The sequence below is a fragment of the Podarcis tiliguerta genome, assembly GCF_965153285.1.
Source record: "Podarcis tiliguerta genome assembly, chromosome: 16".
Classification (NCBI taxonomy): Eukaryota; Metazoa; Chordata; class Lepidosauria; order Squamata; family Lacertidae; genus Podarcis; species Podarcis tiliguerta.
In genome coordinates, this window is record NC_139549.1 from 21,939,828 (window position 1) to 21,966,549 (window position 26,722).

General features: G+C 49.0%; 1 protein-coding gene across 2 annotated transcripts in view; it reads left to right on the top strand.

Annotated features, from left to right (window-relative positions):
• Positions 1-25,951, top strand: part of RASAL1 (RAS protein activator like 1) — a 69,601-nt gene extending 43,650 nt beyond the window's left edge. The window contains exons 12-21 of one of the 2 annotated variants that reach the window (XM_083417652.1): positions 734-846; positions 4,693-4,885; positions 6,048-6,185; positions 7,290-7,434; positions 8,843-9,018; positions 10,967-11,104; positions 14,326-14,461; positions 15,810-15,930; positions 21,014-21,078; positions 25,227-25,951. In XM_083417652.1, the coding sequence (XP_083273778.1) occupies positions 734-846; positions 4,693-4,885; positions 6,048-6,185; positions 7,290-7,434; positions 8,843-9,018; positions 10,967-11,104; positions 14,326-14,461; positions 15,810-15,930; positions 21,014-21,078; positions 25,227-25,363 (1,362 nt within the window). In that variant the 3' untranslated portion in view covers positions 25,364-25,951. The remainder of the gene's footprint in view (positions 1-733; positions 847-4,692; positions 4,886-6,047; positions 6,186-7,289; positions 7,435-8,842; positions 9,019-10,966; positions 11,105-14,325; positions 14,462-15,809; positions 15,931-21,013; positions 21,079-25,226) is intronic. The other variant, XM_083417653.1, reaches the window with a different exon arrangement.
• The last annotated feature ends 771 nt before the right edge of the window (positions 25,952-26,722 follow it).

Sequence of the window (26,722 nt, forward strand, 5' to 3'; positions counted from 1 at the left end):
AGGTCAGTGGTTTGAATCCCCACGACGGGGTGAGCTCCTGTTGCTCGGTCCCTGCTCCTGCCAACCTAGCAGTTCGAAAGCACGTCAAAGTGCAAGTAGATAAGTAGATACCACTCTGGTAGGAAGGTAAGCGGTGTTTCCGTGCGCTGCTCTGGTTCGCCAGAAGCGGCTTAGTCATGCTGGCCACATGACCCGGAAGCTGTATGCCGGCTCCCTCGGCCAATAAAGCGAGATGAGCGTCGCAACCCCAGCGTCGGTCACGACTGGACTTAATGGTCAGGGGTGCCTTTACCTTTACTTAAACCCTAAAACAGAAGTGAAAATCTGGACAATCAGCGGTGGCAGTTGTTGAGGTTTCTTGGGGCGATTGCCGCAGCCCCTGATCGGCTTATACACAGAAAAATACGGTAATCATAGAATTGTAGAGTTCCCATGGCAAGCGAAGGGGAACCTCTGACTATTCCTCTAACTATGCCCTGGGAACTGCAGGGCAAAAGATGTGGGATCTCTGACTATTAATAACACAAGAAATCTCTGGATTCTTTGGGGTAAACCATGCGAGTTAACACGTGTATCCAGTATAAAAGTTTGCAGTAAGGATCTATATATACCCTTTGAACATTTCAGCACCAATGAGATGTTTTTAGTCATTTTTTTCTTTCCATCCGGATGTATGTTTTGGAAAAAGTATTTCGCCCCCTTCTTCTTTTCCTAACTCTCTGTGATTCGTCAGGTGGTGGGGATGCCTTATCTCCACGAGGTGCTGAAGGCCATCATCAACCGAATCTTCGAGGAGAAGAAGTACGTGGAGCTGGATCCCTGCAAGATTGAGCCGAGCCGGACCAGGTAAGAGGAAGAACACTCAAGAGGGAGCTGAGGTGTGTTTCGCAAAGGACAGAAAAGGAAAAGCGGCTGGGAGGGAGGAGGAAAGGAACTCAGGTACTAGATCTCAGCTCCAGGATTCCTTGAGAGGGACAGCTGGAATGGAAAGAGTTTGAGAAGAGGAGGAGTGGGAAGAAGAGCACATCACTGTGACATTCAGAGCAAGACTGTAGGAGAGACAAGGCTGCCTGCTGAGAAATGGGGGGGGGGGTAGGGTGCCAAACGCGACGAGAAAAATGATTAAAAAACAGTGGTGCGTCGGGATGGGCGTCATTCGCAGGTAGTGGTTTTTTCCTCACCTAACAGTGCTAATTAAAACAGAAGCAAGAGAGCCTGCCTGGTAGATGATTTATGACTCCAAAAATAATGTTGTGAGTTGGAGGGTGGGGCTGTTAGGGCTGCGTGCCTGATACCCTTCTAATTCCTGCATGCAGCAAGGGCTCAATGGCTGAATTAGCCGTGATGGTCCCTTAAGTATGGGCCGTTAAGGTAACAAAGGAAGTGGCTCTGTGCTAGAAATCAAATGGATGCCCCCCTCCCAGCTGTTAGTTAGAAGCATAGCTGTCAACCGTCCCTTATTTGGCAGGAAGCTTCCTTAGCCCAGCGCTGTGTCCCGCTGCCATACCTTATTGATGATGTCCCTTAAGTTTCCTGGGTTTCATGCTCACCCGGCTCGGGAGGGAAACAGCGACTCAAGGTCCTCTGCCGCCCAAGAGGGCACCATCGTCCTGGCGCAAGGAGTTCCATCGGCCCTTCCCCGCCAGAGAGAGGGGGGGAGGGAGAGAGACTCTCGCCCACGCCGTCCGCAAGCCCGGAGTCGGCAGCAGTGGTGGCAGCTGAGGAGGCGGCCTGAGGGAGGAGGAAGAGGAGGGGATGGGGAGGGGCGCAGAAGGGCGGCGCTTCAGTGGCCGCGGCGGCACCGCAACCGCTTCATGCCGGATTGACAGCATCTGTCAATCCTACCAATGTATGCAACTCTTTACAATAGCAAAACCCCTTATTTTGGCTGCTGATCCCTTATTTTCGAGGCTGCTGGTCCCCTATTTTCAAATCTGTAAGTTGACAGCTATGGTTAGAAGGTCAAATGCCAGAAATGAGCTGTGGGTGAGAGACAGCTAGAAGCTAGAGGCAGGCTGCGCAGCTGAGAGACAAAACCATGCTTGTTTTCTGCTGGGATGCAAGGCTGTGGCTACGGGAGAAGCAAGGCTGCCTTGGGGTGCCCACGCTGTGAGCCCTTCCATCATAGGCTCAGGTTGTATATAGAATCTTAGTGTTGAAAGGGACCCAAGGGTCATCTAGTCCAACCCCCTGCAAAATGCAGGGATCTCAGCTAAAACATCCATGACAGGTGGCCATCCAATCTCTGCTGAAAAACCTCCAAGGAAGGAGAGTCCATAATCTCCCAAGGGAGACGGTTCCACTGACAAACAGCTCTTACTGTCATAAAGTTTTTCCATATATTTAGTTGGAATCTTCTTTTTTTTTTGGAACTTGAAGCCGTTGGTTCGAGTCCTGCAGCCCAGAGCAGGAGAAAACATGCTTGTTCCCTCTTCTATGTGACAACCCTTGAGATATTTGAAGATGGCTATCATAGCTCCTCTCAGCCTCCTCTTTTTCAGGCTAAACATACCCAACTCCTTCAACCGCTCATCGTAAGGCTTGGTTTCCAGCCCTTGATCATCTTGGTCGCCCTCCTCTGCACACGTTACAGCTTGTCAACATCCTTCTTAAATTGTGGTGCCCAGAACTGGACACAGTATTCCAGGTGTGGTCTGACCAAGGCAAAACAGAGTGGGACTATGGCTTCCCTTGATCTGGACACTATACTTCTGTTGATGCAGCTTAGCATTGTGTTAGCTATTTGTGACTGCATCACATTGTTGATATCCCACAAAACCCACAATCTACACCGTCCATCATTCTGAACAAACCAAACCCTGGGTAAGCGTCGGGAACCCGTGGAATCTCGCCTGCCTCAGAAATTGGGGTGGCACACAACAATAATTTGTCAGAGTGTTGTCCACCGAGATAAACAACTTAGCAGGGTCTAATTTGTTATGTACTCAGTGGTCTGAGCTTGAGTCTGGACTAAGCATTCTGAGCTCCTGTGTTCTGATTCAATACATGATATCCAATCACAGAACATTTCAGGATTCCGGCCTCTGCCATTGGCCCTTAAACTCTGAGTTATGATTCGCAGCTTGGAAGTTTAGACAGCCAATCACGTTGGGAGTGGGAGTGGCCCAGGCCTTCAGAAATGTATATAAGCAGTTGCTTTGCCCCTGTTGTCCAGTTCTGTTAGTTCAATAAAGGTTCTTGCTGTTATCACTGTGTCTTGTCTCGTGAGCACCCACCTGCACTTCACTCTTCTTATGTTCTTCTCTCTGAATTTAGCTGCATTAAACATTGCAGACCTTTCTGAACTGGACGGCACATATATATTTAATCTTAGCTGTATCACTGAGGGTAGATGCCACCGCTAATGTTTTCTCTAAATGTTGATACATGGGTGTTTCATACAGTTCAAGGCTTTTTGAGAAAAGTACTAAGCTACCCCCAATCTATCCGAAAGACTATTCCCTCATACGGACTTACCCAGGCTCTGAGATCTTTGGGAAAGGCCGTTTTCTCAGTCCTGCCACCCTCACAGGCACACTTGGTGGGGATGCAGGACAGGGCCTTCTCAGTGGCTGCTCCCAGACTTTGGAACTCCCTCCCTAGAGAACTCAGACTGGCTCCCTCCTTGCTCTCCTTCTGCCAACAGGTGAAGACTGTTTCAGTCCAACAGGCTTTTGTGAAATCACTGGCTTGCTTTTAAAAAAAAAAAGGGACGAACTTTTAAACAGTGGCTTGCTGAATTTTAATCAATCTGCTTTTATCTTGTTTTAATTCTATAGTTTAATTACTTTTTCCCAATTATCTTTCATACATGTTTTAGCATTCTGTATTTTATCTGTGTTGTCTTCATTTGGGTAAGCTGCCTTGAGTCCCGGTCTGCGGAAAACATGGAATGTAGATAAGAACAACAACAGATAATCATGTGATAAGGCCGCTGTGGTGTGGCAAGTGTTAACAGCTGACATATTTGTACACTATGCTTGTGTTATGTGACGGACGGCAGCCTCAGCCGTGCCTGCAGAAGAGCGTCATACAGATGGAGGGTATTTCTGCTGAAATGGCTAATAGGACATTAGCACTGAGGATGTGGGGCTGGCTCACGGAAAGGATTCTGGCTGCTCTAGAGATAGAAGCCTTCCTGGGAGAGATGCTCTTTGTGCAGGTTGCTAGGCAACACCATCTCCGGGATGCTGCCAGAGTGTGACATTGGCAGGGATGCTCAATGTGGATTTGCTGAGGGTCTGTCTGCTGAAAAGCAGGGAAGTTTGGGTGGAACCCAGCTCGCTGAGAGGGGTTTGCAGTGGGTTAAAACCAGCAGAGTAAGGGACTATATACAGTGCATTACAATAACTCAGCCTTGAGGTTAACAAAGCATGAACTTACAGTGGCAAGTCCAGGGACAGCCATGGCTGGCGGACCAGATGGAGCTGGTATTTTCTTACTCTGCAAACATCTCTGTGGGCGATTGCAGCAGGTAGTCTAATCTCTTGTCAAATTCACAAGACATACACATCCCAAAGAGCTGCTCCAGTGAGTAACTGAGCTCAGTTTCAATATCTTCTCTGTGTCTGGAGCTTGTAGCAATCAGCAGGGGGCAGCACTGTGTGGTGGTTGAGTTATGTGTTGGTGGGCCAAGGGTCTCTCTTGCACGTCGCCCACCCATCCCCACCCCACGTTTTCCATTTCTCTCAGGCGGATCTCTTTCAAAAGCTCCCTGTCCGAGGCTCAGATCCGAGAAAGCAGCTTGGAGGTGCTGACAGGATACCTGGGTGATATTGTGGAGTCCATCGTGAGCTCTACGGAAAAGTGTCCCCCCATCATGCGAGTGGCTTTCAAACAGCTGAACAAGCGAGTGGATGACCACTTCCCAGAGGCAGAGAATCAGGTGCGACATTTTCTATCCCATAACCACTCCCTCCGCCAAACAGCAAGTCTTGGGGAGGCCATTCATCATCCATGTTTCCAAGGGATTTGGCGTTCTGCGATCCAAGCTGCTTCTCCTGGGGTTGGTTAAGCAACAGTTAGGGAGGTCAACAGTAGGTGGCGCTGGACCCAGCGATAGGCAGAGACAACTCAGGGCCCCTTCAGAAAAGTGATTACCCATCCCTTTGTGCTTTCTGTAAGCACGTCATTGGCCACATTCACACCATACATTTAAAGCACAGTTGAACCTTGGTTTTTGAACAGCCTAGTTCTCAAACGTTTCGGCTCCTGAACGATCGAAACCTGGAAGTGACTGTTCCAGTTTTTGAATGTTTTTTTGAAAGCCATACATCCGACGGGGCTTCCATGGCTTCCTGCAGCCAGCCAGAAGCTGTGATTTGGAAGTTGAACGCTTTGGAAGTTGAACCGACTTCCAGAATGGATTCCGTTGGACTTCCAAGGTACGAATGTACTATGATACCATTTTAAACAGTTATGGCTTCCCCCAAAGAATTCTGGGAGCTGTAGTTTGTTAAGGGTGCTGAGATTTGTTAGGAGGCCGCATTCACAGAGCTACAATTCTCAGAGTAAAGGTAAAGGTAAAGGGACCCCTGACCATTAGGTCCAGTCGTGAAAGACTCTGGGGTTGTGGTGCTCATCTCGCTTTATTGGCCAAGGGAGCCGGCGTACAGCTTCCGGGTCATGTGGCCAGCATGACTAAGCCGCTTCTGGCGAACCAGAGCAGCGCATGGAAACGCCGTTTACCTTCCCACTGGAGTGGTACCTATTTATCTACTTGTACTTTGATGTGCTTTCGAGCTGCTAGGTTGGCAGGAGCAGGGACCGAGCAACGGGAGCTCACCCCGTTGTGGGGATTCGAATTGCTGACCTTCTGATCAGCAAGTCTTAGGCTCTGTGGTTTAACCCACAGCGCCACCCGCGTCCCAATTCTCAGAGTAGTTCAACAATAAATCCTTCTGTGCAGGGAACCCTTGGGTGCAACCCAAAGTTTAGTTTGGGTGTGTGGTATGCTTTAGCAATGGCTGTTTGGCAATAGAAAACTTTTGTGATCAATCCTAACTTCTGGATGTGACCCACGCTGGGCATCTTTGTTTTCCTTTCAGGATGCCAAATACATTGCCATCAGTGGGTTCCTCTTCCTTCGCTTCTTTGCTCCGGCCATCCTGACCCCCAAGTTGTTCAACCTTCGAGACCAGCATGCAGACACCCAGACCAGCCGGACCCTCCTGCTCTTGGCCAAGGTAACAGTCCACATCCTGCTCTCACTGGGGCCAATCAGATGCCCCAGTGGGAAGCCTGCAAGCAGGATCTGAGCGCAAGAGCCTTCTCCCATTCTGCGGGTTCCAGTAGCTGGTACTCAGAAGCATTGCTGCCTCTGACCATCATGGTTGTTAGCCATCACCAGACCCTCTAAGTGTCCCTATTTACCAGGGACAGTCCTGGGTTTACAGAAGCCGTCCTGCTTTCTGATTCGATCCTGATATGTCCCACTTTTCCTTAGGATGTCCCTTTTTTCATCAGAGAAATGTTGGAGGGTATGGAATAGGACATCTCTATTTTCTTTGGAGAACTGTTGGACGGGATGTCTCTATTTTCATCAAAGAAATGTTGGAGGGGATGGAATATAATGTCTCTATTTTCATTGGAGAACTGTTGGGCAGAACTTTCTGTTGTCATTGGTTAAATGTTGGAGGGTATGGCTCATGTGGGAACAAGTTCCTCTGTTTAACTATGTACAGTGGTACCTCGGGTTACAGACGGTTCATTACAGATGCTTCAGGTTACAGACTCCGCTAACCCAGAACTAGTACCTCAGGTTAAGAACTTTGCTTCAGGATGAGAACAGAAATCGCGTGGCGGCGGCGTGGCAGCAGCGGGAGGCCCCATTAGCTAAAGTGGTGTCTCAGGATAAGAACAGTTTCAGGTTAAGAACGGACCTCCAGAACAAATTAAGTTCTTAACCCTAGGTACCACTGTACTGCGAGAATAAAAGACTTTCTTTTTCTCTCTTCTGAATCTTCCAACATTCAGCTCCATTTGATGCCCGCAAGTTCCGCCGTTACGAGAGAGGAGAAACAACCGTTTGTTTCCATGCCCTGCATAATTTTATAAACCTTTATCATGCCGCTTCATACTTGCTTTTTCTCTAAACTAAAAATTCCTAAATGCTGTGCCCTTTCTTCACATGGGAGTCACTTCGTCCCTTTGATCATTTCGGTTCCTGTGAGGGCACAGCAGGCCAAGCTTTAGAGACTCTTCCCACTAGACTTTTATGAACTGGTCCTTCCCTTCCCTTGGAGTCACCTCTTTGCCTATTTCTCTCTTTCTTCCACCCCGGCCGGCAGGCAGTGCAGAGCATTGGCAGCCTGGGGCTTCAGCTGGGTCACGGCAAGGAGCAGTGGATGGAGCCTTTGCACCCCTTCATCCTGTCTAGCATTGGGCAAGTCAAGGAGTTCCTGGACTGGCTCATCAACGTGGACTGCGAGAACGGTGAGCTTTTTATGGGCCACATTTCCAGGAAGCTGGGCCTGAGGGTATGGGTGGGAATTTGATTTTGCTTGCATATAATAATAATAAATAAATAAATAAATAAATAAATAAATATATTATTATTTATACCCCACCCATCTGGCTGGGTTTCCCCAGCCACTCTGGGCAGCTCCCAGGAAAATTAAAAGCACAACGAACCATCAAACATTAAAAACTCCCCTAAACAGGGCTGCCTTCAGATGTCTTCTAAAAATCAAATGCAGTGGTACCTCGGGTTACATTTGCTTCAGGTTACATACGCTTCAGGTTACAGACTCCACTAACCCAGAAATAGTACCTCGGGTTAAGAACTTTGCTTCAGCATCAGAACAGAAATCGTGCTCCGGCGGCATGGCGGCAGCGGGAGGCCCCATTAGCTAAAGTGGTGCTTCAGGTTAAGAATGGACCTCCGGAATGAATTAAGTACTTAACCTGAGGTACCACTGTAGTTGTTTATTTCCTTGACATCTGATGGGAGGGTGTTCCACAGGGCAGGTGCCACTCCCGAGAAGGCCCTCTGCCTGGTTCCCTGTAACCTCGTTTCTCGTGGTGAGGGAACTGCCAGAAGGCCCTCGGAGCTGGACCTCAGTGTCCGGGCTGAATGATGGGGTGGGGTGGGGTGGAGATGCTCCTTCAGGTACACAGGGCCGAGGCCGTTTAGGGCTTTAAAGGTCAGCACCCTTTGAATTGTGCTCGGAAACTAAATGCAAACTTACCTAATTCACACTTTGCAAAACAATACATGCACCTGAATAAAATATATACCAATATACACACTGTTGCAGAGACCACAAGACCAAGGCCCAATCCACACCGTACGTGGAAAGCACTATGGTACCACTTTAAACACTCGTGGTTTACCCCAGAGTATTCTGGGAGCTGTATTTTGTTAATGGTGCCGAGAGTTGTTAGGAGACCTTCATTCCCCTCCCAGAGCTACAATTCCCAGAGTTCCTTGGGAAGAGGGATTGAACCGCTCTGGGAATTGTAGCTCTGTGAGGAGAGGAGGGGTCTTCTAACAACCCTCGGCAAGCACCCTTAATAAACTATGACTGCCGGGTTACTTTGGGGACCCCTAGTCGCTTCTTAGTAGTAAAGTTGGAACAGAAAATGGTGTCTTCTTCAATCTCTAGACCTGGAGCTTAGGAGTTACAGCCAGGGGACTCCTCTCCAGCATTTGCCACCTGAGGCCACTGCCTCATTGTGCCTAATGTTAGGGCCGGCCCTGTACAATTTGCATGCATGTATATAGGAGTCTTGGGGTGGTTTTTAGCCCTGGTCAAAGCAATAACGGGAGGGGTGTTCACAGGGTTCCAAGGCTTTTGCAGCATCTGAGAAATCAGCGTGCCCCTTCCCTTTCTTTCTCCAGGAGCAAGTGAGAAGAAGCCCTGGACGCTCTTCCCCCCCTCCGCCACCGTCAAGGAGGGCTACCTTAACAAGCGCAAGGCTGAGGGCCTCCACCTGGTCTCGCGGTTCACCTTCAAAAAACGCTATTTCTGGCTGAGCAACGAGAGCCTTTCGTATTCCAAATCTCCCGAGTGGCAGGTCGGCACCTTTACCCCGGAGGGGGGCAGAGGGCGGAGGACGCAAGGGGAATGCAAAAACTCAGGGTTGCAGGCTGTTCAAAGGTGTGTCTTATCCACAACAAAGCAAACAGTCAAAGGGCAGTGAAGTACAGGTTCACGAGGCAAGACACAGTGATAAAAGCAAGAACCTTTGTTGAACTAACAGAACCGGACAACAGGGGCAAAGCAACTGCTTATATACATTTCTGAAGGCCTGGGCCGCTCCCTCTCCCAACGTGATTGGCTGTCTAAACTTCTAAGCTGCGAATCATGACTCAGAGTTTAAGGGCCAATGGCAGAGGCCCAAATCCCGAAATGTTCTGTGATTGGATGTCTTGTATCGAATCAGAACACAGGGGCTCAGAATCCTTAGTCCAGGTTCAGGCAAACACAGACCACAGAATACGTAATAGACGGCTTTTGCCCAAGGAAGCGTTGGTTCTCAGAACCTCTCAGGAGCTGCGCCTGGGCCAGGAGTGACAAACATTTTCCAGCCAGGAGCCGCATTGCCTTCCAGGCAACATCCCAAGGGCCACATTCCAAAGTGTGGGGGGCCAAAGGCAAAAGTAAGGTGGAGCAATGAGGCCATGTTTGCTTTTGTACAGTGGTCTAATTCTTCTACACAGACACTGTTCTCTGCCCAGGCAAGCAAGAGGCATGGACAGAGTTCAAGGACACATCTCGCCCAGGCAAAAGCACTTGAGGGGGTGTAAATAAGGGCCAGTGAGGGGTGTGGCTTGTGGATAAGGGGTGTTGCCTGAGAGAAAGGCCTAGAGAGCTGAAATTGGGCTTCAGACCCGAAGAACCCCATCACTACCTGGAACACATTCCTTAAAATCTGCACTGCAGACCCTCCAAGTGTCCCTATTTTCCAGGAACAGTCCCAGATTTGCAGAAGCTGTCCCGGTTTCTGATTTGATCCCAGAATGTCCCACTTTTCCTTAGGCTGTCTCTATTTTCATTGGAGAAAATGTTGGAAGGTACAATGAGTTGTGAGCTGGTCTCAAGCCTCTTTCAACTGCCACAGGAGTTAAACTCACAGTCTGTTTAGTGGACCTCATCTGTTCTGAAAGGCCGGGTTCCTTCAAAGGACTTCCAGGAGCAATTTCAGGTAGCAGAAAGTGCTCCTGGCTCCCCGCCAAAGATCATAGATAGCATTGTAAGGAAAGAGCAGTTTTAAAATCCTGTATTTGGAGGGAAATGTGGTCAGTATTAAGGGTTGGCTCAATCGAAACACTAGACACGGTAAGTTTGTCAAGAGTTTGCAAGTCCACTTCAAACTCTGCTTTGCACCTAAGCGTTTTTGGCAAGGGTTGGTTAAATTTTGCATTTTTGTTAAGGCAAGTAAGAGGTGACCTGCTAGAGGCTGATAAAACAATGCGTTGGGTGGAGAAAGGGAGAGAGAGAAGTTTTTCTCCCTCTCGCACAACAACTGGAAATTGCAGACATTCAGTGTCCTAGGAATCCAAGACAGAGCAAAGAAAGGACTTCTTCAGCCACAGTTGAACTGTGGAACTCACTGCCACAGGAGGCAGGGATGGACACCAACCCTAGCTGGCTTTAAAAGAGGATGCGACAAATTCGTGGAGGAGAAGGCTATCAGTGGCCATGATGGTTATGCTCTGGCCCAATGGTCAGAGGAAATAATACTTCTGAATACCAGTTGCTGGAAACCACAGGAGGCGAGAGGGCTCTTGTGCTCCAATCTTGCTTGCTGGTTTCCCACAGGCTGGCCATTGTGAGGGCAGGATGCTGAATCTGATGGGCCATTAGCCTGATCCAGAAGGCTCTTTTTCAGTTCACCATGTTGGCTGGGGTGGTGCCCGTAAATTGGCAAAATGCTTCCTGAGGAAGGGCTGGAGAACCGAGAGCCGTGTTTCCCCCTTGATGAACAGGGCGGTGTGTTGGGTTTCTTCCCCCATGGCCAGGTTCGGACATCCATCCCCGTCCAGCAGATCTGCGCTGTGGAGCGTGTGGATGAGAATGCCTTCCAGCAGTCGCACATGATGCAGATCACAACGCGGGAAAATGGAGGGCAGCTGTCTACCATGTACATCCAGTGCAAGGTAGGATGTGGGAATGCGACCATCGTTAATCTGGCTTTGAGAATGTGATGGCTGCTCTTTTTCTTTAGGAATTCCCTTTGCATCGCTCCTCTTGGCCTGCTATGAACTTACGATTCTTGCATTAGGGGATTGTTACTATATATGTACATCCAGTGCAATGTAGGATGGATGCGACCATTGTTAATCTGGCTTTGAGAACGTGATGGCTGCTCTTTTTCTTTAGCAATTCCCTTTTCATTGCTCATCTTCCCCCCCCCCCAAAAAAAAAAACATTATTATTAATTTTTGCATATGTTTTCCAAACAAAACTTCACTTCACATCACATCATCCTCATTTTGGCTATTATAGCCTGAGACTTCCATCAATCCTGTCTAGTGATTTTCAAATTTGCTATCTGATTTTGCATTTTATTATTATAATTCATGCTTTTAAACTTCATTTCCTAATTATTTCCTTCCTAAATCATTTTACAATATAGTCCTCCTTACGAAACTTCTTGTAAACCTACAAGCGATATTACATTAATACAATTGTCTTTCAAATAAGTCATATATTTCTTCCAATCCTTAAGGAAGTCCTAGGCTTTCTGGCTCCAAATTCTCCCAGTCAACTTTGCCAGTTCTGCATACTCCATCCAGAAGCATTTTTACTTGGCATTGTAGGTACAGAAATTATTAGACAGGACAAAAATCTGTTTTTCTATGCAACTATAGCAGCGAGAGTATTAACTAGCCCAACAATGGAAACAGGAAGAATTACTAACGAAGGAGGAGTGGCGAATAAAACTGTTGGAGCTTTCGTTGCGCATCTTGACCTGCTGTGAACTTACAATTCTTGCGTTAGGAGTTTGTTGCTATCTATGTTTTCCTATCGTTTATTCTGTACAGATTAACTGATTGCATTTGTACATCACCTTTTTTTACTGCAAGGATCTCGAGGTACTGCACACAGGGCTCTCGCTTCCCCATTTAATCCCCACAACAACCCTGTGAGGTTGGCTAGGCTGAGAGTCAGTGACTGGCCCAAGGTCACCCAGTGAGCTCCATGGGCCAGTAGGGATTTGAACCCTGGGTGGCGCTGTGGGTAAAAGACTCAGCGTCTAGGGCTTGCCGATCGAAAGGTCGGCGGTTCGAATCCCCGCGGCGGTGTGCGCTCCCGTTGCTCGGTCCCAGCGCCTGCCAACCTAGCAGTTCGAAAGCACATCCGGGTGCAAGTAGATAAATAGGGACCGCTTACCAGCGGGAAGGTAAACGGCGTTTCCGTGTGCGGCTCTGGCTCGTCAGAGCAGCAATGTCACGCTGGCCACGTGACCCGGAAGTGTCTTCGGACAGCGCTGGCCCCCGGCCTCTTGAGTGAGATGGGCGCACAACCCTAGAGTCTGTCAAGACTGGCCCGTACGGGCAGGGGTACCTTTACCTTTTACCTTTTACCTTTTACCCCAGGCCCTAGACCAGGCATCCCCAAACTCGGCCCTCCAGATGTTTTGGGACTACAATTCCCATTGTTCCTGACCACTGGTCCTGTTAGCAGGGATGATGGGAGTGGTAGTCCCAAAACCTCTGGAGGGCTGGCAGAATCCGAGACCAGGGAGAGGAGTCTGTGGAAGAAGACTGGAAAAAGTTTAAAGATTATTTACAGAAATATTGTAAAATTAATGAATGTTAAAAGATTCTTGGAATGAAGTTATATGGCTTTAGTGGAAATGTTATAAGGATTTAAGTATAAATAGATTAATGGAATTTTAAAGGTAAAATGAGGTTAGAATGTGCTAGGATAATTATAGGACAGATAACAGAGGAAGATGGAAAGGAATTGCTGAAACATTTGACAGAAGTGGAATACAAATAGGGAGGTGTGAGGAGGTCGGTGAAATAAGTGAATGAAAGATAAGATATTGAAATTGTTTGAGTGTTTTAAATTGTTTTTGTTTGGTTCTGTTAGTTTAATGTGTCTAGTGTTATGTAGTGTCTTTATATATTGTATTGTATTGTTCTTTTTTTCTTTTTTCTGTTTTTATTTGGTTTTGTAGTGTGTAAATTGTTCAAAAAGTAATAAATATTATTTTTAAAAAACCTAAAAACAACAACAACAAAACATCTGGAGGGCTGAGTTTGGGGGTGCCTGCCCTGGACAGACACTAACTGCTGCACCACATTGGTTTTTGTAAGCATTTGGGGGGCAGGGATGGTGAAGGATAAGCTTCTAAAATATAAAAATTGAAAGTCAGACCAGTTGTCCATCCAGCTCACGAGTGGTTGGGGCAACCCAGTCAGATGGGCAGGATACAAATAATAAAAGTATGGTTATTATTACTATTGCTGATACTGGCTGGCAGCAGCTCACCAGGGTATCAGCCAGGAACCTTCCACTTGTGAAGCAGATGTCATAGCACGGAGCTATGATCCTTTTCTGTTAAATTTCATTACAGGCCCGGTTTTGTCCTTGCTGACAAAGCTTTTCCCTGCATACGGAAAAGGGTGTGACTGTGAACAGCGCCAGCAGCCTCAGTGGACACTGGGATACCCATGGCAGCCTCGGCGCTGCTACCAGGCATGTTTGAACATAGAAGCACGAATCACTAGAAAGCTGCCTCATCCCAAGTCCATCTAATTCAGTGTTACCTGCACTGACTGGCAGTGGCTCTCTGGGTTTCCAGGCAGGCTTCTACCTGGAGACTGAATCTGGGACCTTCTGCATGGAAAAGACATTGTCTAACCACTGAGACCTTCCCTTATCAGAGAGCATTTCCTTATATTGAGCTTTAGACTCTTGGTCCATCTAGCTGCATATTGTCTACACTGACTCTGCGGGGGACATTCCCAACCCTACAGAGAGGTGCTGTTGGGGATCGAACCTGAGGCCAGGCAGTCACTCTGCCACTGAGCTACAGCCCTTACCCGGAAATGCAATCAAGAATACAGTGGTACCTCGGGTTACGTACGCTTCAGGTTACAGATGCTACAGGTTACAGACTCCGCTAACCCAGAAATAGTACCTTGGGTTAAGAACTTTGCTTCAGGATGAGAACAGAAATCGTATGGCGGCAGTGGGAGGCCCCATTAGCTAAAGTGGTGCTTGAGGTTAAGAACGGTTTCAGGTTAAGAACGGACCTCCAGAACGAATTAAGTACATAACCCGAGGTACCACTGTACTAGCGGCAAATAAATGAGCGATGGGAAATGGCGCCACCTACTGACCGGCGCTCTCTTTTCTCCGGCAGAACGTCAACGAGCTCAACCAGTGGCTCTCAGCTATCCGGAAAGTGATGGTCTCCAATGAGTGCCTGCTGCCCTTTTGCCACCCGGGTGCCTTTCGCGGCAGCCGCTGGACCTGCTGTTTACAGACCGACCGTGCAGGTAACTTAGCTCATGGCTGTGTTCACATATGCTGGCCCGGGGACACCAAAGGCACCTTAGTGAGGCAAACGCAGAGCTGCCCTCTTTGTGCAAATAGAAGAGTTTGGATTTGATATCCTGCTTTATCACTACCCAAAGGAGTCTCAAAGCGGCTAACAATCTCCTTTCCCTTCCTCCCCCACAACAAACACTCTGTGAGGTGAGAGGGGCTGAGAGACTTCAGAGAAGTGTGACTGGCCCAAGGTCACCCAGCAGCTGCATGTGGAGGAGCGGGGAAGCGAACCCGGTTCACCAGATTACGAGTCCACCGCTCTTAACCACTACACCACCCTGACTCTCAGGGTGTTGTGGTTTTTAAAATCTGAATTTCAACCAAGCTTTGTTTGCTGTGCAATTGGGATGGAGCCTGCCTCCCTAGGAGTTGTCCCCTCTCCCTCACCACCTCCCACCCCACTTCTCGAGGTTGTCGCCTGACCCGCTTTCTTTGAAGGCGTGGACAGTTAGGGCAAAGGCCCTGCCCCACCAACCTAGGCTGCCATCGGCCAGCTCCCATTTTCCTGCCCCTCTTCTGTACAACCAGCCCAGAGAGGGGCGCTGACTGTCAGCTCATTCTCAGTGTTGCCCCTTGTAATACTCAGCAGCAGGAGGTTGGGTTTAAAACTAGAATTGTGACCGCCTCTCCTGGTATGTCCAACTGAGGACCTTATGGTCTTCAAACAAAAACATCTTGGAGGTCCCGGGCCACAGGGAGGTTAGGCTGGCGTCAACCAGAGCCAGGGCTTTTTCGGCTGTGGCCCCAATCTGGTGGAACACTCTGCCACAAGAGACTAGGGCCCTGTGGGACTTGACCTCTTTCCACAGGGCCTGCAAGACAGAGCTGTTCCACCAGGCCTTTGGCCAAGTCACAGTCTGACTCCCTCCTTTGGTAATCCTCATAGAACTCTAGCCCAATGGTTGCCATTAATTTGATTTTGAATTGATTTTAGAATGCTGTTTTACTTTTATTGTTGTTAGCCGCTCTGAGCCCGGCTTCGGCTGGGGAGGGCAGGATATAAATAAAATTTTATTATTTACCGTATAATTATTATTCTCCAACCTCTCACTCCCTCTGACGCCCCCTACTGTTGGGCTCCCTGGTGTCTGCCCAGTGAGCACCATCCACTTCCAGGCCTGGGGTCAGGTATTCAGCACCCTTGAGCAGAGGCCAGGTCCCCAGTATTTTGGCAGATCCCGCCTTATTTTAAAGGATTCCCACCCCTTTGGGACAAGTGAGTCGCCCAAATCCAGATCAGGCCCTACACTGTGCAGCCACTCATGGCTTCCCTCATGGGTTGTGGTTTGGTTACAGTTCGGGGCTGCAGCCGCACACACTCAGCCGTGACCCTCGGCGACTGGAGCGACCCGCTGGACCCAGACACAGAGGCACAGATGGTGTACCGGCAGCTTCTCTTGGGCAGAGACAAGCTCAGGTGTGTGCAAGGCAATGCACCGTCATGCTGGTGGCAGTGCTAGTGGTGGTCATGGGGGAGGCATAGGACTAACTCAGAGTAGACCCTTTGGAGTTAACGGGTGTGGCAAAGAGAAAAGGACACGCAGCCAAAAGTCTACTTTTTGTGGTGTCAGCTCTTTATCATGAGAGCATACAGTTAGGGGTCCCTCAAAGGCCATTTGGTCCAACCCTTTGCCGTTGCAGGAAATGCTGCGTACAAATAAAGCCTTGTTGTTGCTTAGTTGTTTAGTCGTGTCCGACTTTTCGTGACCCCATGGACCAGAGCACGCCAGGCACTCCTGTCTTCCACTGCCTCCCGCAGTTTGGTCAAACTCATGCTGGTAGCTTCGAGAACACTGTCCTACCATCTCGTCCTCTGTCGCCCCCTTCTCCTTGTGCCCTCCATCTTTCCCAACATCAGGGTCTTTTCCAGGGAGTCTTCTCTTCTCATGAGCTGGCCAAAGTATTGGAGCCTCAGCTTCACGATCTGTCCTTCCAGTGAGCACTCAGCGCTGATTTCCTTAAGAATGCATAGGTTTGATCTTCTTGCAGTCCATGGGACTTAGAATAATAGAATTGTAGAGTTGGAAGGGACCACAAGGGCTATCTAGTCCAGCCCCCTGCAATGCAGCGAGCTTTTGCCCAACGTGGGATTCGAACCCCAAACCCTGAGATTAAAGAGTCTCAATTCTCTACTGACTGAACTATACCAGAAGTCAAAACAGGAAGCCTCCTTAAATTGCCATGTTCTAACCATTAATTTGAATGGGTCTACAACTCAAAGAGCCTACAAACCAAGTAGGAGTGATGTAAGAGGATAGCTTAGTTGGTTAGACCGTGGTGCAAATAACGCCAAGGTTGCAGGTTCAATCCCTGTGTGGGACGGCTGCATATTCCTGCATTGCAGGGGGTTGGACTAGATGATCCTCAGGGTCCCTTCTAACTCTACAATTCTATGATTCTATGAAGGTGCCTTCCTGGTGCCAATAAACATGTCAGATATAGGTACCCCAAGGGAGCCAAAGTCAGGCATGCAATACCAGATGTCCCCACCAGAGGCCCCCTCTTCATTGAGGAATCTCCACTGCTATCAACATCAGCCCTTCTTCAATTTTCTAAGAGGAAGATGGGGCAATTTGGCTTTCAAAAATCAAAAGGTCAAGATCTCATCACAGACCACATAGGGGGCCTCAAGCCTGAGGAAAACACCACTGCTCAATAGCAGAGCACATTCTTTGTATTAAGAAGGTGCCAAATTCAACCCAAAGCAGCTCCAGTTAAAAATGGCTCAGTATTTGACAACCAAATGGTTAAAAATTTATTCACTTACTGTTGGCTTTAGTGCATGAGATCTGATCCTGGACTAATCTTGGCTAGGGCTGTGTCAGCCTGCCAGTTTCAATAGTTCTGGATTTCTTGGGGAGAAATCCAGAAAAGTGTGAAATTGTTATCGTTAATTTATTAAGTGTTAGGAGACTTTAAGACGTGGGTGTCGCTGTGGGTTAAACCACAGAGCCTAGGGCTTGCCGATCAGACGGTGGGTGGTTTGAATCCCCGCAACCGGGTGAGCTCCCATTGCTCGGTCCCTGCTCCTGCCAACCTAGCAGTTCAAAAGCACGTCAAAGTGCAAGTAGATAAATAGGTACCGCTCTGGCGGGAAGGTAAACGGAGTTTCCGTGTGCTGCTCTAGTTCACCAGAAGCGGCTTAGTCATGCTGGCCACATAACCCAGAAGCTGTACGCCGGCTCCCTTGGCCAATAAAGCGAGATGAGCGCCGCACCCCAGAGTCGGCCACGACTGGACCTAATGGTCAGGGGTCCCTTTACCTTTACCTTTTAGGAGTCTTTAAGTGACTTTATAAATTCTAAGAGCATGGCATAAAATTGGGGTGGTGGTGGTGGGAATACATTACAGTAAATGCCGTACATACAATAACCTATTGAAAAAGAAACAGCAAATTCGTCATGTTTGTTGTTGCTGTTGTTTAGTCGTGTCCGACTCTTCATGACCCCATGGACCAGAGCACGCCAGGTACTCCTGTCTTCCACTGCCTCCCACAGTTTAGTCAAACTCATGCTGGTAGCTTAGAGAATGCTATCCAACCATCTCGTCCTCTGTCGCCCCCTTCTCCTTGTGCCCTCCATCTTTCCCAACATCAGGTTCTTTTCCAGGGAGTCTTCTCCTCTCATGAGTCATAATCCATTCGTCATAATCCATGCCAAACGCCTGGGACATCCAGCTAAGGGTGACAGCCACACAATACACTGGAAACCCCAGGAGGGGAGAGGGCTCTTGTGCTCAGGCCCTGCTTGTGGGCTTTTCATTGGGGCATCTGGTTGGCCATGCTGAGAGGTAGAGGTAAAGGACCCCTGGACGGTGAAGTCCAGTCAAAAGCGACTATGGAGTATGCCGCTCAGGCCGAGGGAGCTGGCATTTGTCCACAGACAGCTTTGCCTGTGGCCAGCAATGCCAGTGCTTTTTTTCTTTGAAAAATGTTTAGGGGTACTCTCATTTTGACTCAAGAAAATCACCATTTTATAGTTCAAATGGGGGAAAATAAATACAGTGGTACCTTGGTTCTCAAACACCTTGGTACTCAAACAACTTGGAACCCAAACACTGCAAACCCGGAAGTAAGTGTTCCTGTTTGCGAACATTTTTCGGGAAGCCAAACGTGCTCTGTTTCAAGTGCTACACTTCCATTTTGAGGGCCACACTTCCATTTTGAGTGTTACGCTGGGGTCTGTCTGTTTTTGTTATTTATTTTGCGTTCTCGTTTTTGCGGCTTTGTTTCTGTGACTGTGTGGAACCCAGTTCAGCTACGGATTGATTGTGTGACTGCAGTACATTGTTTATTGCTTTCATTTTATGGATCAGTGGTCTTGTTAGATAGTAAAATTCATGTTAAATTACTGCTTTAGGGGTTGTTTTTTAAAGTCTGGAACAGATTAGTCCATTTTGCATTACTTTCTATGGGAAAACATGCCTTGGATTTGGAACGCTTTGCTTTTGGAACGGACTTTCAGAACGGATTAAGTTTGAGAACCAAGGTACCACTGTACAATAAATGGACAAAAGTACAAAGATTCACAAAATGTTTAGGGGTATGTGTACCCCCCCCCCAGAAGAAAAGCACCGAGCATGGCTAAAGCACTATTGGTTCATGCTGGACCAGGTGGGCCACTGGCCTGATCCAGAAGGTCTCTCCTTATGTCCCTATCTCCATTTTAGCAAGAGATGGCAGGGATCCAGCCTTCGGCATTGCAAAGCATAATACAAAGCTTGTGGTCATCTCTCCCCATGAAGTAACATCCCACACCCTGTTAAGGGAGGCACATGAGCAGGCTGTAGAATGAACGGCAATTTCCTCTGGTTCTCGAGTTTAATTACTTGTCTTGTCAATTCAAGTAAAAACTGTAATGGATAATCGGAGGGCCCGGGCCTTCTGGGCTATGAGTGATGGAGTTTTTGATTGCTGCTTCACTCTCCCGTTGTTGCGCCTGTTGTGACGTCGCTCCCATCTGAATGAGCCGCGTGATTGATAGCATCGATCTGCTAGAGAAGCGAGCGGAGCGGATGGCTTCCTGCTGCCAGATCTGATGGTTGGGCCTTCAGCACATTTCCCAATGCAAAATTGTAATAAAGAAATAGAGTACAGTGGTACCTCGGGTTACAGACGCTTCAGGTTACAGACGCTTCAGGTTACAGACCCCGATAACCCAGAAATAGTACCTTGGGTTAAGAACTTTGCTTCAGGATGAGAACAGAAATTGCACGGCGGTGGCGCGGCGGCCCCATTAGCTGATGTGGTGCTTCAAGTTAAGAACGGTTTCAGGTTAAGAATGGACTTCCAGAATGAATTAAGTTCTTAACCCGAGGTACCACTGTATATGGGATGCGGGTGGCGCTGTGGGTTAAACCACAGAACCTAGGACTTGCCGATCAGAAGGTTGGCGGTTCGAATCCCCGTGACGGGGTGAGCTCCCATTGCTCGATCCCTGATCCTGCCAACCTAGCAGTTTGAAAGCACCTCAAAGTGCAAGTAGATAAATAGGTAGTGCTCCGGCGGGAAGGTAAACGCCGTTTCCGTGCTCTGCTCTGGTTCACCAGAAGCGGCTTAGTCATGCTGGCCACATGACCCAGAAGCTGTACACCGGCTCCCTCGGCCAATAAAGTGAGATGAGCGCCGCAACCCCAGAGTTGGCCACGACTGGACCTAATGGTCAGGGGTCCCTTTACCTTTACCTATACCACTGTATATATTTTTTTCTGTTTAAATAAAAAGTGTTTCCTTTGTGTGAATGCCTTGTCCCTTTGCCTTAAAGTGAAGGTGGTTCTTAGAGTCAGTAACTATTATTTCCCATGGAAACAGAACTAGCATGCTCCCCCCCAATTTTTAATATATTTTTTCACTTATTTATAAAAAAACCCAAAAAACATACTTAAATAAATCAGCTTAAATAAAATGACACTTGGGGCTTCTTTGGGGGCAGAATTGTTGTATGTTGGCTTGTTTTTTAAAGCCTGCAATTTAAAGATTGAAAATGCAGTCCTTTGCATGTTTTCTCAGAAGTAAGCCCCATTGCCTTCCATGATACTGGCTCCCTGGGAAGTGTAAATAACAAGCAAGGGAAACTTGAGCTCAAGAGTCAATTCATCTTCTCTTTATCGGATGCTTGGCCACACCCCCTCATCAGGCCACACCCCTTACCAGCCCTGCCTCGTACCCTCCTTGAGTGTTCTTTGCCTGGCTGGAATGTGCCCTTGAACTCTGATGAAGCCTCTTGCTTGCCTGCATGGAAGGATAGATAAGGGTATTTGAATGTGTATAGAAACTAGCCTACTCTACAGAGGTAAAATTTACATCCGTTGCTCCACCCACTTTTGCCTCTGTCTCCGCCCACCCCTGGCATGTGGCCCTCAGAAGGTTGTCCAGAATGGAATGAAGAATGGCTGAAGAAGCCTCCCTGCCTGTAGTGTATTGGGTTGCAGCCCTTGGGAGTTTGATTGCACCGACCAATTAGCTTGCAGCCCTGTATCAAATTATTCCTGCCTTTCCCTAGGGAGAAATACCTGGAGTTTTCAAGCACGGGGGCCACACAGGAGCAAAGCAGTGGGGCCCAGAAAGGTAGGTCTCTATTCCTCTTCTGTTGTCAGAGATGTAAGTTGAGTCAGAATTCTGTAATTCTGTAATTCTGCCTCCAAATCCAGGGTTTGACTTCCTGGCATTGTGATTATGCTTGCATGATGTGCTGGTCCCGGGGGGGTTACCGTGCGGTGTGGTCCGAGTCCAGTCTGAGGTCGAGGGTGTGGTATGGAGGCTGTCCGTCAAGTCTGAAGCGGGGTCCAAGGCAAGGAGTCGGGCGTGGTCAGGAACTCTGGCAGAAGAGCAGGACAGGGTGCTGGCAGGAACAGGCTACCAACAATGTTGCTCCCGCAACCTGGGACTGGGCTGGCTGGCTTTTATCTCCTCTGAGGCATAGGGTGGCCTGGCCTGGAGGAGAGCACTCCTCCTACGAGAACTTAGTTCCCTCCGCCTCTCTGCCCTGAGCCTCTGCAGCTCAGGAGAGGCTGGAGGGTTACCGGACTCAGAGGCAACCTCACCTTCCCCTGACAGGGCTGGGAGTGGAGCACCTGCAGGCAATGGGTCCTCCATCACCTCCGGAGCCAGAGCAGATTCATCTGGTGTCTGCTCCTGAGGATCCGGCACAGGTGAGGGCCCTTCAGGTTCAAGCCCCAGCCCCGGCTCAGCTGGTCCTGGAGGCAGGGACTCCTGTGTGGGCTGGGATTCCTCAGGTTCAGCCTCTGAATCTGATTCCCAGGCCATCACACATGATGTGTGTAATGCAGCTCAGCCTGTGAGGTTTTCTCATTGCTCATTCTGGAACTACCTCCCATCCATCGCCATAGCGCCTGGATTTTGCTCGTTTCAACTTCTACGGTCATTACAAGAACTTTAAGCCCGAGTTTGCCTTTTTCCTCCTCCTCCCTCCTCCCTTTCTCCTTTTGGGTCACAGCACTGTAAGCCTGAGGACAGGGGCTGACTTGCGACTCATTGTCCTGAGAGCCTTCCTGTAAACAGCGTTGCTTAAAATCCTTTAAAATAAAATAATAAACAGTTCCCGTGACATTTTGGGGAGGGGTGCTGTCACTAAACGTTGCCAGCTTTTGTGTGAGCAAAAGTGGGGAAGTGGAATTTGATACCCTTATCAGATTTCATGTCTCTGTTTTTGCTGTTGCGCTCAGCATAGTGATTTAAAAAACTTGCTTTTAGAAAGTTCTTCCAGAGGAAGAGCGAGCGAGCAGCTGTTTCCAACATGGTGCCCTTGGGCACAGTGGAACTCTTCTAGTCTTCTCCTTATGCCCACAAAGCCTATGAGCCCCACCCCACTCCCTGCCCCCTTGGTCACAAGCTGGTTAGCATAGTTACCTCCTCCCTCCCCCCTTGAAAAAGCCCATAGAGCTGAAGGAGGAAGTTGGAAGAGGGACACTCTATCTCACTTCCTGCTTCAGCTCTATGGGCTTTTCAAGACTCAGATCAGTTCTGCCAGCACCCACAAAACTCCCTCAAAATTCCAAATGTTCCCATAGGCCTATAAAGGTGGGCAGCCCCTTTGGGTAGAGGGTCTGATCCAATTGGTGTCCACCTGGCTGCTTCAGAGGGAAGAGATGAGGCAGTGAAACCTCCTCTGTCAGCATCCCTGGGACCCACTGAGATTTGGATGCTCCCCTCCCAGAGCAGCCTATGTCAGCAGCTCCAGGACCCGAATTCTGCTTATTTCCCTTTTCCTATTCCCTGCTGTATCCTGCCTGTTATGTAAAACTGTGAGCTGCCTTGAGTAAGGAAATGAGTAATAAGGATGCGAGTTGCTGGCAGGTCTCACTACCGCAGCCAGCATTCTCTCTGCCTCTCTCTCCAACTGTCCTGGTTTGCCTCGGTGGTCCTCAGCTGAGGATGTCTGGTGGTCATTGGCTGCCAGCATCACTATGCTTTAAACAGAGGCCTCCTAAATTTACTGCCTTCTCAGCCCACTAACAGTCACCAGAATCCTTAACAGAGAACAGCGGAGATCATGCCAAGTGCAACTTAAGGGTTAACTCTGTGTTAGTCAACTAGCCAAGCCGGTGAGTGGAGGTGTTGCTTAGCAACGAGGCACTGACATGATCCTTGCTGAGGTAGCACATGCTCTGATTGACTGTGTAGTTCTGGGAGAGTTTTTCCAAGGGCTTCCATTCGGCTTCTTCCCAAGAAGAAGAGTGTTACTCTCACAGAACTACAATCCCCAGAGTAGTTTAACAATGAATCGTTCTTCTCAAGGAACTCTGGGAATTGTAGTTCTGTGGGGGGGGTCTCCTAACAACTCTCAGCACTCTCAACAAACTGCAGTTTGCAGTTTGCTTCAGGATCTCCTTTCTCCATAGATCTTTATGCTCTCTCTGCCAGAGATCTTGCAGCACCTCCCTCATGGGAAGGAATTGCCTCATGGTTTCAAGGACCATTGTGCTACCAGCAAAAAGAGGCACGTTGATGCACTCCCAGAAAATTCACCTTTCACTCCCCTCACAAAAGCTGCTGTTTGCCAGCCTTTTGTTGCCGGATCTTCTCTCCCCTTCCCCTTTGGGAAAGCTGAGTGATATCACAGCAGCTCGGCCAATCCGTGCTGTAGTGTGGGGCTAGCTTTACGCTCTGTTGTGTGTCCAACTGACAAATTCCAAACTTAGCATTCCCTCGGTCTCCTGAAAGCTGGAAATTAAGGACCTTGGCCCTCCCCAGTGGGTCTCCCGGCTCCATGGGAATGATGAGGTCTCTTCCGCTCTGCCATCGCATGACAATGAAGGCTCTGTGCGTCCTTAATCAAGTGTGAACGATTCCATCTCCTGGATGGTTGACCAATGTTCACAAGGCTGGAAAGCAAAGCGTCCTTGAGGTAGTAAGGAGGGACGAGGTGGGGGCCTCCAAATGAAAGTCTTGACGATGGGCCAATGGGATGGGGGCTTCTCTGAAGTTCAACAAGACTTGACAGTTCCTAGGGGAGCCCAGCAGGATTTCGCTCCTGTGCTGAGAACCGAAGGCCACATAGGTCACTTCCCATCCCCGGTGGGCTCTTAGATGCATCTTCTGCATCTGAATCTACAGCGTCTTCAGTTGAGTCTTGCATTTCATCATTCTCCGTCCAGGTTCTATCCATTTGGCCAGTCTCAGATTGACATATTGTGCCAGAGGATTGACTATTGCCAACGGAGACTGGTCCACAAAGGTGAATGGGGCTCTGCCCCACCATAAGGACATAAGCAGGGCCTGCTGGATCAGCCCAGGGGCTCATCTAGTCCAGCTTCCTGTTCTCACAGTGGCCACTGAAACCCCAAGCACAGGAGCCCTCTCATTCCTTGCAGTTCCCAGCACATGCCGTGTATGGGATTTGTGGGACATCATTGCAGTGAAAGCAACAATTCATGTTTTGCCAGATAGGCACACAAAGGGGCTGAGGCTCACAGAGCTTCTCTGTAAAATATGCTAGAGAGAACTTTGTGAGATCATTTCCTTTATCTGCCTTGGCAGGAAGCTGTTTCACTACATACTTCCTTCCTGCCCAGGCAGCCTTCTCTTTCTTCATTGTGCTTCCATCCATGCTGACCTCATAGGCATGTCTGAGCTCTGCAGCTCAGACGCCATTTTTGAGCTTAACTTGTGTGACTTAGATAGTAGTTATAAACCTGCCTTCATTTTTGCTACTGAAATGGCTGCTTCAAGAACTAGATTATGTAAGTAAATGCTACTTTTACATCTTCACAAAACAAGGCCCCGGGTTGGCTACTGTGGCAATGACCTGTTAGTGGCCGGATCCATCAGGACTCTGGAAGAGTATTCATTCATTTGTTTAGAGCATGGGTACCCCGCTCCTCAGAGTGGCTTATGTGGAGTCAGAACAAGACAAACCCTGCCCATGCAGGCTCACAACCACAACACGGCACACAAGGAAAAAGGGACAGGGAAGGAAGAGGAAAGTCTATTAAAAAACCTCAGACACTCATTTCTAAACAGCTGTTCCTACAATGACCAGATGGTGCAATTCAGGGGCAGGAGGTGCCGGGTGGAGCTGATGCAACAAGACCTGTTTCCCACCTCTCCCGCCAAGGCAGCCTGGTGGAATGGCTGCCCTCTGTTGACAGTTGATGGGAGAGGACACCCGATGGAGAATATGTACCTCCAAGGCAGCAAATAATCTTCTGCATCTTCTCTCGCTTTCTCCTCCACCTCCCTGGCCCCACCCCCAGATGCAAGCGCTCGGAGGATGGCAGCCACTGCCCAACTCTTAGAAGTCATTCAGGATCTGCAGAAGGCCCACGATGACTTTGAGCACCACAAAGAGGAAGCAAAGGCAGCAGCTGACCTGGTGCCCCACCACCCTTAGGTGGGACACACGCACCCCATGTTTGTTCCGTATTGTAATGGTGTGTTTACATAAGTAAGGGGATCCATTGCCTGCCTTGCAAGTTGGATGGCTTTGGATGCAGAGTTGGGGCTTGGGAGGCAGGTTTGGTTGGTTGTGGAGAGAGAGGGAGACAGACAGACAGACAGACAGACAGATAGACAGACAGACAGAGAAAGGATGGAAAAATGTCTTTGATCTCCTCCTAGCTGCACCCAGCCTACGCTCTATATCCAACATGGTGCCCTTCATATGTTGGACTCCAACTCCCATCAGCTCCAGCCAGCATTGCCAATAGTCTGTGACAGTAGAAGGTGTAGTTGAACAGCATCTTGAGGGCGCTTGCGTGAATCTGTGCCAGATGTACAAGTAATTCCTGAAGTGTCCTCTCTTGGATCACTTTCTCCTTACAAAGGAGGCACACTTAGTCCCGTGGTTTTGTGTGTGTGGGGGGGTACATGTTACAAATCTATAGAAGCACAGATTGTGGGCACAGCATCCTGGAAAAATTCAGGCGTTGGGTGTTTATAAAAGGGATGAGGAACCTGTGGCCCTCATAGGTTGTTCGAATCCCGGCAGTGGCGTAGCGTGGGTTGTCAGCACCCGGGGCAAGGCAAGTAATTTGCGCCCCCCATCCGCTGCACTGTCCCTCCCCCAGATAGTCCCTCGCTCTCTCTCCGCACCACACCGCACGCCTGGCACCCTCCCCTCCACAGTGGGCGGCGACCCGGCGGCTCGGATCGGATTCGCACAGCCAGCACTGCAGTGAGAGAGAGTGAGTGAGCCAGGTAGGGGCAGAGAGCTGCGAGTGCGAGCGCGCCCCCCGCCCAAATGTTGCGGCCGGTGTGGCCGGCCCCCCCTGCACCCCCCACGCTACGCCACAGAATCCTGGTTCTAGTTGGCATGACCCATAGTGAGGGACGATGGGAATTAGGACTCCAGTAACATTCCCTAATCCTTATTTTAAAAGAACAAGTTTCTATCCCTTACGGTTGCCACAGGCAATGGCCACCAAAACCGTAGAAGTCAAGGAGGCATCTGGCTGCATCTCACTTTTGGTGGGCCTGGATGACTTCATGTAGCCGATTTCCAATAAATTGCGGGAAATTAATTTGAGAAAAGCACATCAGAGAATATGTTCTGTGGGAATAGGAGATATTGTGGGCATTTTGTATAACTGAGATCGCAGAATCTATTCCCGGCGCAGAATTGGCAGTTTCTTTCGTAGCACAGGAGGCAGGTTCCTTGCCCCCAGTGTGTGCCCCCCCTTGTTGGTGTGCAACTGTGCCTCACTGTGGATTGGGGCCATGCCCTAGCAATTTGCCACGGTGCTAGGAGCAG